The following is an 11,963-nucleotide window of genomic DNA, read 5'->3' as shown; positions in this document are numbered from 1 at the left end:
ATTAAATGCAGATCACTTAGTATGCAGATGTAACTGTATTTTTTTATCCATTCAAGCTTTTAAAGCAGAACTAAGAAAAATTAAAAAAATATAAATTGTCCTTCATGCATATGACTATTTGTCTATTAATAAATGTCTTGCAAGCTTAAAGAAAAAATGGAGCTGGCTTAAAGCATGTGCCTAATTCTTGCCTTTGATTTTTTTTTTAAATGTTGCCTTTAATATTCTTTATTATCTTCTTCCATTTATTTTATGCACAAACTAAAAGTTCTCTAAGAATATGGTTTAGTATTTTATTTTTTCATTTTCAATGTAGGAGTAATATTTATTAGACAAAAGTATCATTTGTTCTTTATATATTATATTCAATAATATGTTCATAGACAATTATATATATATATATATATATATATTTATTTATTTATTTATTTATTTTACATATTCATAATTTTTTGTAGTAATGATTTATGCTGTTATTTATTATAATATAAAATTATATAACTTCACTAAATAATCATATATAATATTTGGTAAACTAGAAAAACATATTTTTATAATGTAATTTATTTTTATTGTTGGTAAAAATTAACATAAGTAAAATAAATTATACTTGTCTACAAACTAGAACTGAGTAAATAAACCAAATCTAACAATCCGAACCACATGACCCGGTAAAAGTGTATTCGAACCCGCCACTTGCATGAATTGTTCTTGTTGTGGATAAGCTTCAATAAAGATAGCTTAGGATTCAAGTTATTCATTAAGGAAAGTAGAATAACTTATAGATTAGGATAAAGATAAGATTCCTAGTCTCAATTGTATTAGGACAAGTTAAGAGCTCCTATATAAAGAGATCTATAATGTAAGTTGATCTCACAAGTTAAGAAAATAAATAAAACGAAGGAACTGTTTTATATACTCTGTTTCGCATACACATACGATCTTTGGCGACTTTATTTGGTATCAGAGCACAAGGTTTGTTTGTGTGATTGCGATTCACAATGGCTGATGAAAAAGCATTGATAGACACGAAGACGCTGGGAAGAAGAGATGGGATTCCCGGGACTGTTGTCTGTCCAATGCTAACCTCAACCAATTACACGGTTTGGGCAATGAGAATGAAAGTTCTTCTACGCGTCCATAAGGTATGGGAAGCAATCGAACCAGGGACAGATAAAGAAGAGAAGAATGATTATGCTATGGTGCTTCTCTTTCAATCCGTACCAGAGAGTTTGATATTACAAGTAGGAGATCAGAGCTCACCTAAAGATATGTGGGAAGCTTTGAAAACAATAAATCTTGGCGCAGATCGTGTAAGAGAAGCTCGACTGCAGACCTTGATGAACGATTTTGAACGTCTAAAGATGTCTGATTCGGAATCAATAGATACCTTCTCAGGCAAGTTATCTGAGCTTGCATCGAAATCGGCCTCGTTAGGACAGAATATTGAAGAACCTAAACTAGTAAAGAAGTTCTTAAATAGTCTTCCTAGAGCAAAATACATCATGTTGGTAGCCTCGCTGGAACAGATGCTAGACTTAAACACAATCAAGTATGAGGATGTTGTTGGAAGAATTAAAGCATATGAAGAACGTATCAGAGAAGATACAACAAGCGACCAACAAAACAAATTGCTGTTCTCAAATTCAGAAGGATCTAACGATCAGAACTCAAGAGGACAAGGAAGAGGCAATTATAGAGGACGTGGCAGAGGCAACAGAGGAAGAGGACGTGGCAGAGGAAACTCCGGAGAGTGGAACAAAGAGAAGAGAGACTACTCTCAGATCACCTGCTTCAACTGCAAGAAAAAGGGTCACTTCAAGTCTGTTTGTCCAGAGAAGAAAGAAGATAATCAAGAGCTCAACAAAACTGAAACAGAAGTTGCAGATACTGTGCTCTATATGCATGAGGTTGTTTTTCTGAACGAGGAGAAAGTCATACCTAGAACACTCGAGACAAGCAAGAAAGAGGAAGGAATATGGTACTTAGATAATGGAGCAAGTAATCATATGACGGGTGAAAGAGGTTATTTCTCTGAACTAAATCAAAATATTAAAGGTAAAGTGAAGTTCGGAGACGGCTCATGTGTGGATATAGATGGAAAGGGATCAATATTGTTTGAAGCTAAAACAGGGGAGCAAAGACTTCTTACTGATATCTACTATATTCCGGATTTGAGAAGTAACATTCTCAGCTTGGGACAGGCAACAGAGCAAGGCTGTGATGTTAGGATGAAGGATGATTATCTAACTTTGAGAGATTCAAACGGAAGACTTCTCACCAAAGTTCTAAGAACTTCTAATAGACTCTACAAAGTTCCACTTAAAATCGGAACACCTAATTGTCTTCTCGCGAAGATAAAAGAAGAACCGTGGAGCTGGCATGCGCGCCTTGGTCACATTAGCTTCAAGACAATACAAGCTATGGCAGCAAAGAACATGGTTCATGGACTACCTGAAATCAAAGAAGAGAATCAGCTGTGTGACTCGTGTTTGGTCGGTAAACAAACTAGGCATAGCTTTCCTAAAGCAACGTCCTATAGGACAACTAATGCGCTAGAGCTACTACACGCAGACCTCTGTGGTCCGATCTCACCCGCCACACCAGCACACAACCGCTACATATTTGTTATAATTGATGATTGTACGAGATATATGTGGACTATTTTGTTGAAGGAAAAGAGCGAAGCTTTCGACAAGTTCAAAGATTTCAAAAGCCTCGTTGAGAAAGAAGTAAACAAAACAGTAGGAAGGCTCCGTACAGATAGAGGAGGAGAGTTCACATCAAGAGAGTTTCAGGAGTTTTGTAACAGAAGTGGGATCAAACGTCATCTAACGGCACCGTACACTCCTCAACAGAATGGCGTAGTAGAAAGGAGAAACCGCACCCTCATGGAGATGACTCGAAGCATGTTAAAAGCAACAAAGGTTCCAAACTACATGTGGGGAGAAGCGGTTAGACATGCTACTTATGTTATTAACAGAGTCCCCACACGAGCACTTAAAGATAGTACTCCATACGAAAGCTTGAGAGGAAGAAAGCCAAGTATAGCTCACATCAGAGTTTTTGGGTGTGTTGCACACGCAAAAATTGACTCTCATCGTCTGAAGAAACTAGACGATCGATCACAGGTTCTTGTTCATCTAGGAATTGAGCCTGGCTCAAAAGCATATCGGCTCTATAATCCTACAACAAAGGCAATTGTGGTAAGTCGAGATGTTATTTTTGATGAAAGAACTTGTTGGAATTGGAAGGGAGTTGATAAAGAAGCCAACACAAACTCTGCCAACACAAACTCTGGTATGTTCAGTATGACTTGGGGAACTACACTTGATGAAGGTAACGGTCCGTTTACAGCTGGTAACCATCAAGAAGAAACCTCTGACGCAGAGTCAGATCAACAAGAAGAAGAGCCAGAGACTACACATGCTGAAGAAGTAAATGAAGAAGCAACAACACAAGAAACAAGACATTCAACTCGACAAAGAAATAAACCAGGTTATCTTGATGACTATATATTATTTGCTGAAGTGGAATGTGAGTTGTTACTTCTCTCGATCAACGAAGAGCCAAGAAATTTCCATGAAGCAAAGGGAAATAAGAGATGGACGAATGCATGTGAAGATGAGATTGACTCCATCAATAAAAACAACACATGGGAGCTCGTAGAGTTACCGCAAGGAGTCAAAATCATTGGTCTCAAGTGGGTTTTCAAAGTTAAAAGAAACGCAGATGGCTCTATCAATAAGTTCAAAGCTCGACTTGTAGCTAAAGGCTATGTACAGGAACATGGAATCGACTTCGATGAAGTGTTCGCTCCAGTGGCTCGACTAGAAACTATATGGTTACTAATTGGCTTAGCTGCAGCAAACAAATGGGAGATTCATCATCTAGACGTCAAGACTGCTTTCTTACATGGAGAGCTGAATGAAGAAGTTTACGTCTCACAGCCTGAAGGATTTGAAAAGAAGGGAGAAGAACATAAGGTTTTCAAACTCTCTAAGGCTCTATATGGGTTAAGACAAGCTCCACGGGCTTGGAACACAAAGCTCGACCAAATTCTCAAACAGTTAAGCTTCAAAAAGTGTTCAAAGGAAAGTTCTGTGTATAGAAAGGATAATGCTGGCAAGCTACTCATCGTAGCTATCTATGTTGATGACCTGTTCGTCACCGGCAACTCTAGTAAAGAGATCGCAGACTTCAAAAGGAACATGTCAAAGAACTTTGAGATGTCAGACTTGGGGCTGTTAACCTACTACCTCGGACTTGAAGTAAAACAAAGTCCAGACTGCATCACAATCACTCAAGAAGCATATGCACAAAGGATCTTGAAAGAAGCTGCAATGGAAGACTGCAATCCAACTTGCATACCAATGGAGTTTGGTCTTCAACTCTCTAAAGGACAAGATGAACCGGAGATAGATTCTACACTATATCGAAGAAGAATTGGATGTCTCAGGTATCTTATGCACACAAGGCCAGACATGGCGTTTTCAGTTGGGATCTTGAGCAGATACATGCACTCACCGAGGACCTCTCACGGCAATACACTAAAGCGTGTGTTAAGATATCTAAAAGGTACTACTGGATATGGCTTGTCATACAAGAAAGGAGGAACTAAGAGACTTGTGGGCTTCAGTGACAGTAGCCACAACACGGACCCTGACGACGGGAGAAGCACGACGGGACATCTGTTTTGTCTAGGAGAAACGCCAGTGACCTGGTGTTCACAGAAGCAAGACACCGTGGCATTATCCTCCTGCGAAGCAGAATTCATGGCCGCGACTGAAGCTGCGAAGCAAGCTATCTGGCTTCAAGATTTGATGAGCGAGATTACAGGAGAGAAGATGGAGAAGACACTGATTCGTGTTGACAATAAATCAGCTATCGCATTAGCCAAGAATCCTGTGTTTCACCGAAGAAGCAAACACATCGCCAAGCGTTTTCATTTCATTCGAGAGAAGGTGGAACAAAACGAGATTGATGTGGAGCACGTACCGGGAACAGAACAGAAAGCAGACATTCTAACCAAAGCTTTAGCAAGAATCAAGTTCAAAGAGATGAGAGACATGATTCAAGTTCAAGACCTAAGCAAAGATGGTTTGAAGCTTAGAAGGGAGAATGTTGTGGATAAGCTTCAATAAAGATAGCTTAGGATTCAAGTTATTCATTAAGGAAAGTAGAATAACTTATAGATTAGGATAAAGATAAGATTCCTAGTCTCAATTGTATTAGGACAAGTTAAGAGCTCCTATATAAAGAGATCTATAATGTAAGTTGATCTCACAAGTTAAGAAAATAAATAAAAGGAAGGAACTGTTTTATATACTCTGTTTCGCATACACATACGATCTTTGGCGACTTTAGTTCTCATGTCTTCCATGATCGTTGTCACCACTCCAATACAGAAACACATGCCCCTTGTGACGGACTCTCTTGTATGATCGATGATTTGGAACAAAGGAGGATTGAAGTTAGGGTTTCCATAATCCATCTGCACAACTTGGGTCACATAATTTTGTTTAGAATATGTAATCCATAACTGAATTTTATAATTTTGTACTTGAATTATCAGTTTCTTTTAGTTTCAGTTTCTTGGGGCTTGAACTCCAACAACCTGTGCAGAATATGAATTTATCTTCGGCGTATATAAGGAGCTAACTAAATGAATTGAAAGCTTTCTTTTTGAACAAATATGTTTATATATGATGAGATTATTACTAAATGAATCTGGTGGGTACAATACAAGTACATGTAACTAAGTTTCATTTACAATCCACGAAAACAAAGAGCCTATTATATTAGTTACTAATATAATTAATATAAGTTTTACCCAAATACCGTATGACAAGGAGCTTTCTTCTCCATTTATTCTCTATATGGCCGATGATGTCTGCTTCTGCACACAAAACAGAACCAAATATGTCCTCCTCTGGTACTTCTCTAGTATACAAAATATACTTCACTTCTGAGTAGCTCAGTGTTCTGGCCCCAGGCTACAATTGACCAGTAACTGATTTCAATTTCTGCTGCAGCTGTAGATAAACACAAGACATGCTTGATGAGTATGGTTCAGGGATAAGATTAACTCCATGTGGGTTTTTTTTTTTTAATTTTTGAGTTTCTATGACTAGCAATTTCTTTGAATCACTTGATGTTTAAAGGGAAGAGTAGTGTTAACTTACTCGGGTGTCTTTTGATTTCTCTTCTTCAAGTTCTTCTGTCAACTCTTTCATCCTAAAGAAATTGAACTTTTAGAGGCAATTAGTGAGGACTATACCACAACTGATCTCTACAAATAAAGGTTTGATTAGGAACGACCTAGCCCGAATTTCAGACATCTTGTTAAGCAGTAGCCTTTCCCTCTCGGAAGATGTTAGCTCAATAACCTGTCCAACACAAAGCAAAGAATGTCAAGCACGTGACTGCATAAGAGGTATATTCCAAGAACATCAACTTACAGCTCCATTGCTGTCAGATCCTCGAGGCAAAGGTGGCAACTTTCCATTTTGCGAACCTATTAACAAGGACGAGAGTTAAACTATCTGTCGCCATACATCAAACAAACAGAAAGGATTCACGTCTCTATCTTACCATCTGTTGCTTCACTAGCTTGTAAGCTGTTCAGTAGCTTAATAATAAGATCCTGAAGTTAAATTAAAGACAAAACAAAACTTGAGAGCTGTACAAATCAAAACAAACTCAATGTCTCAATGCAAATTTTCTTTTCCCCACACACCTGTTGTATTAAATTCTGCTGAAGCAGATTTTGAAGCTGAGGCATGATGAATGAGGGAGACACAGGATTACTTAACTCCTTGATGGGCTGACCCGTTGGCTGTTGCTGGGGAAAACAAGAATGTTATTGTTAGGAAACAGACATTCTGCTGATCAAGACAAGTCTTGTTGTAGTAAACTGACCATTTTAGATTCGAGTATCCAGTTCCCAACACTGGCAGATTTTCTGAGAGGGGATGCCTGCAAATTAAAGAGTATGAGTTTCTCAGGCAAGAAGAATCACCCTAAAGCAGGAAAAGGTCATATACCCACCCTTGCAAGATCTAAGTTTTCTGATGTTACTTGAAATCTTCCTTTGATTTGAACCACATTAGGCTTCGACTTGTCATCCATAGAATCACGGAAGCCTATTCAAGATGGACAACCACTCTTAAGTTCACTGCAACAAACATAATAAGCTGCATGCTGAAAATGTACTTCCTCACCTCCAGAAGATTTGATAGGAGCTGAAAAACTGTTTGCTGAAGCACGGTTAGGAAGATTCAGTGGTCCACTAAAGCTGGGTGCCCTCTGGGCCGATGGTGCTGGCTGGCGTTCACTCTCAGGCCTAGCAGATAGGAGGACACTTTCAAGTTGGATCATTTGAAATTTCAAAGAGAAAGGAGAAGAACATCTGATTGGTATAACACTGAGTAATCCAATAATCTTTAGAACAATAATTAGCTAATGGCAAACCTTAAATAGTAACCATGGCCCTTGTCTGAATCCGAATTAGTTAACAAAGTACCGGGTGAAAGTGGTCCACTTTGAGTTTGGCGTCTCACTGGCTCAGCCTTTCCCTGTGGAACGTTACACTTGGGACTAGGTGTTGTTTGTTCAGCAGAAGAAGCAGTTTGTTCCTCCACCTCAGGATTCAAATTTTTTTCCTTTGCTTTCATGTTATTATTATTATGCAACTGTTCGCCACAAAGTTCATCTTCTTCCCTACTCTCTGCTAGACTGACATCATCATCTAGCTATTTGCACAAAAAACAAGAATGTAACCACTTGATTAACTGATGGAAACCATTGGGTCACACTAGATATAATCAAAACATAGCTTACCAAAGATGCTTGTTCTTTCAAATCTTCAACATTGAAGTTCCACGCACTTACTCCTCTTTGGTATTCACTCTGACATGAAAAAGTAACTCTTTTTAGAAGCATTGTTGCAATTTTCGACTCTTGAGTCATACAAATTTCAAAACTTTTGTCACCTGTGATATAGCTTCCTGGTCAGCAGAGGCAATTCCTTTCAAAGCAAGCTGTGCAGCGTCCTTGGCCTGTCATTAGACAACTCTTATCAATCAGAGTCGAACAGGACGAGCAGCACAACAAGCTCGAAGAAGATAAAAGCATGCCGAACCTCAAGAGTTTTTACTCGTGTCCAGAGAGGTGGCAAATCAGCAAACAGCTTTTTGACACAAATCTCTGGAGGCTTTGCGTTCTTGAAAAATGAGTGTTTCAACAACTTTTCAGCGGTTGGCCTTTTTGTTTGGTCTTTCACCAGACACAATGCTACCATCTCTTTAAAGGACTGGGCTCAGCTAAACATCTTTTAATTAGAGCAAAGTCTTGCAAACGGAAGATAACATAAGAATCTACCTAGAAAGAACACAAGAAGTACCTTTGAGAACTTTTTGTCACGGTCATAATCAAGGCCAGGCGGCGCATTTTGAATAGTCATTAATAGTACCTGTTAAACGGGGGAAAAAGGAATAAGGTCTGTTCTCAAAACACATGAAAAGTATTGAATACCTTCATGGGGGGATATTTGGAGAAAGGTGCATGACCATGAGCCAACTCCAGAGCAGTTATTCCAAAAGACCAGATATCAGCCCTGTCAGGAAGATACAGAATAAGACCAAACCAACCAAAAGCTTTTATTTTCTAAAGATCTTTTTTTTAATATATATTTGAGAAAAGATAGTCGATTTGGGTCTGAAACAATCGCAACACTCACTTGGAATTGTATCCACTTCCTGGCTGCAAGACTTCGGGAGCCATCCTACAAACAGAAACAAGATATTACTTGTTCAATCATCGAGTAGAGAGAAGGCTAATGAGACCAAACTGAAGAAAACTACAATAACCAACCAGCATGGGGTACCAACAAATGTGTTTCTTGCACGTTGCCTATCTCCACTGTCAAACAAGCACGCAGAGACACCAAAATCACCTAGCTTAACCTCCCCAGTGTTGTCAAGAAGTATGTTTCCAGCCTAACAAAACAAAAGAGTGGGTTTTTTTCAATACATAGTGTGAAACAATTTCAAGCAAAGCTAAGCTGACCTTAACGTCTCGATGAATATGCCCTTGTCTATGAAGATAATCAAGAGCTTTAAGTGTTTCTTTCAGCATAGAACATATAGCAGACTCTTCAAACCCATCTGGATACGCTGCCTTCATGAGGTGTAAGCAAGAGCCCTGAGCCATGAACGGCATGACGACCCAGAGGTGATGGTCAACAGCAAACGAACAAAACGACTTTATAACGTTGGGGTGATCTATCAAACTCATGGTCTGCGCCTCCCTCCTTATATCATCCTAGTGAAAAAACAAAAAACAAAAAAAAACAGATTACAATACGAGGCAGCTGAAGGCATAAGGAGATCGGTAAGAGACGGACCAGATTGGAGTTGCAGCGATCGAGATCCAAACACTTGATAGCGACGACTTGTTTGGTAGGAAGATAAATTGCTCGATGGACAACAGCACTAGCACCGTACCCAACTTCTTCCATTAGCTTATAGTCTTTAGGGTTCACAGAGAAACCTTTCTTCTCCCCACCGCTCCACATCTTCTTACCACCAAATCAGACTCCTTCTTCACGGAACGATGACGTATCGAAGAACTAAAGGAAGAGGGAGTACAAGTACTTCTACTCTAGAGCCAGACCAAACCGAGACTCCATTGATATCTCTCTTTTGTTATTTTTTTTATTTATTTTTTGTTAGTTTCTCTTTTTTTCTGTTTCTTTCTTAATGGTTTATTTCGGGCTCGGCTCGGCTTCTAATCGAAGTTGACCACAACTAGAAATTGAGATTGGGAATTGCTGACGTGGCAATATTTAAGCCATTAAGATCATGACACGTGACTATGGTGAGAAGATTGACGCATCCACAACTTTATCTTTGTGTTTGGGCTACCTATGTCTCTCAGCAGTGACATTGACCATTGACTAGTGACTTTGGTTGGCGTTGAATAAAGATGAACGTATCCTTTGTCAACGATTTAGGATACATATTCATGGAATTATACTTTGCTTTACTAAACCAAAAAAAATATCAATTACAAAATTTGTTTTTGTAATATAATCTAAGTCAATAAAATTTGTTTTTGTGATAGTTTATATTACACCTATTATAAACTATCACAAAACCACATATCTAAATAATGTTAAAAAGGTATTTGCCGCGATTTCGCGAATAATAATGTCATAGAAAAATATATGTTATGTTACCAAAGGTAAATTTTAATATTTTGATGATAAAAAATTTCAGTATATATTTTGTAGAACAACTGTGAGTTTAAGATTGTTCAACAATATAATCTAAGTCAATACAAATATTTCTCTTGAATAGAAGTAATATTAAAATTGGTTCAGTTAATTGGTCCTAGGAATATTTTTATTTTGTTTTAACACGTGAAAAATGAAAAACATTCTCGCCTTAGAAAAAATATTTTTGTACAGTTCCAAGAAAAAGGTTGGAGACTTTTATAACACGTAAAAAATGAATAATTTGCTGATTTTTTTTACCTATGTTTCTTTCATTTTTTTTTATTTTTTTCAATTTATTTTAAATTTGTTTTAATTATTATTTTATGTGTGTTTTCAAAAGATTTGAAAAAAATAAATAAAATTTTAGAATTATCAACTATTAAAATTTTACAATCTTTTAAGATTTTACCTATGAAAGTTCGTGTAGCCAAAAATCACTTAAATAGATTATTTTTTAATAGATAATATAAAGTGTGATATAATTTTATACTCCCTCTGTTCCTGAAATAAACATTTTATTGAGTATCCACGCATATTAAAAATATAATAAATGTTTAAAATTAAATTAATTGTTTATTTCATTATACATTTTCTAATAACCAGCAACCAATTGTATTTAATCAATTCAAATATTTTCAATTAATTTTTCTTAAAAACATACAATTTATCAACATTAATTACTAAAAGTACCTTAAAATTCTAGAAAATCTATTATTTTGGAACAAAAAATAACACTAGAAAATCTTACTTTTAGGAACAGAGGGAATATGATTTATAAATCCTTATAAATATACATTTATAGAATTATAAATATATTTATAATCATCTACAAACAATTATTTATAATTTTATAAGCTTTTGTGGTTCACCTTATATACAAATCTTTGATTACATGACTTATAATACAATCTACAACTAAAAGATAATTTTTTATATCTTATTAAGGTAATCCAATATAAAAGTTTAAGCTATTTGATTTTAGAATTACTTTTTATTTTAGAAATTGATAATTATAAAAAAAATCCCAACAACACTATAATAATCTTTAAAATTTCACCTATAAACGTAGTAACCAAAAGTCACTTAAATGAATTTTTAATATATAATAAAAAGTGAAGAATAATTCAATATGATTTATAAATTATTATAAATATACATTTATACAGTTATAAATTCATTTAGAAGCATTTACACACAATTTTATAAAAAATATATAAGTCTTCTAAATGAATTTATAAACGTTTATAAAAGATTTAATAAAAGTCTTATAATTGATTTAGAAACTCTAATAAAATGATTTGTAAGTCATCATAATTTTTTTTAATGTATATAAGTAATTTCAAAATCTGTATAATTGGTTTAAAATCATGTGTGGGCTTTTAAAAACATAAAATATCAAATAAATCCTTACATACAAATCTAATTCTTTATATAAGAATTTTCAACCATTATATTTATTTCTATAAAAATATATTAAAGTCTTTTATACAGTAGTAAATAAATTATTTTTTAAAAATAAAAAATTTTGATGAAACATTGTAAATTATTTCTATAATTCTGCAATTAGTTACCATAAATCCTCTATATATTAATCATGGAGCATTACAACATGTTTCGTAGTCACGTGTCATCACGAGAATGATTCTTAGAATTGTTAGAAAAATAAGTTAGTCCATATAAACAT

At 35.8% G+C, this 11,963-nt stretch overlaps 1 protein-coding gene across 2 annotated transcripts; it reads right to left on the bottom strand.

Annotated features, from left to right (window-relative positions):
- Positions 1-5,682: 5,682 nt before the first annotated feature.
- Positions 5,683-9,996, bottom strand: LOC103853547 (serine/threonine-protein kinase BLUS1). Of its 2 annotated transcripts, none has more exons than XM_009130455.3 (19): positions 9,407-9,996; positions 9,070-9,324; positions 8,875-8,999; positions 8,741-8,785; positions 8,536-8,617; positions 8,405-8,473; positions 8,144-8,314; positions 7,995-8,060; positions 7,843-7,911; positions 7,474-7,754; positions 7,224-7,345; positions 7,051-7,145; positions 6,922-6,978; positions 6,740-6,838; positions 6,595-6,646; positions 6,462-6,517; positions 6,322-6,389; positions 6,186-6,237; positions 5,683-6,035 (listed from the first exon to the last, which is right to left on the bottom strand). In XM_009130455.3, exons 1-19 carry the CDS (start codon positions 9,575-9,577, stop codon positions 5,997-5,999), a joined length of 1,974 nt encoding a protein of 657 aa, XP_009128703.1. In that variant the 5' UTR covers positions 9,578-9,996; the 3' UTR covers positions 5,683-5,996. The 2 variants fall into 2 exon arrangements, with proteins under 2 accessions (XP_009128703.1, XP_009128702.1); XM_009130454.3 differs by having other exon boundaries at positions 5,697-6,035; positions 6,740-6,844; positions 9,407-9,984.
- Positions 9,997-11,963: the final 1,967 nt, after the last annotated feature.

This window comes from Brassica rapa, chromosome A02, assembly GCF_000309985.2.
Source record: "Brassica rapa cultivar Chiifu-401-42 chromosome A02, CAAS_Brap_v3.01, whole genome shotgun sequence".
In the NCBI taxonomy this organism is placed as follows: domain Eukaryota; kingdom Viridiplantae; phylum Streptophyta; class Magnoliopsida; order Brassicales; family Brassicaceae; genus Brassica; species Brassica rapa.
This window is presented reverse-complemented; position numbering and strand designations above follow the sequence as displayed.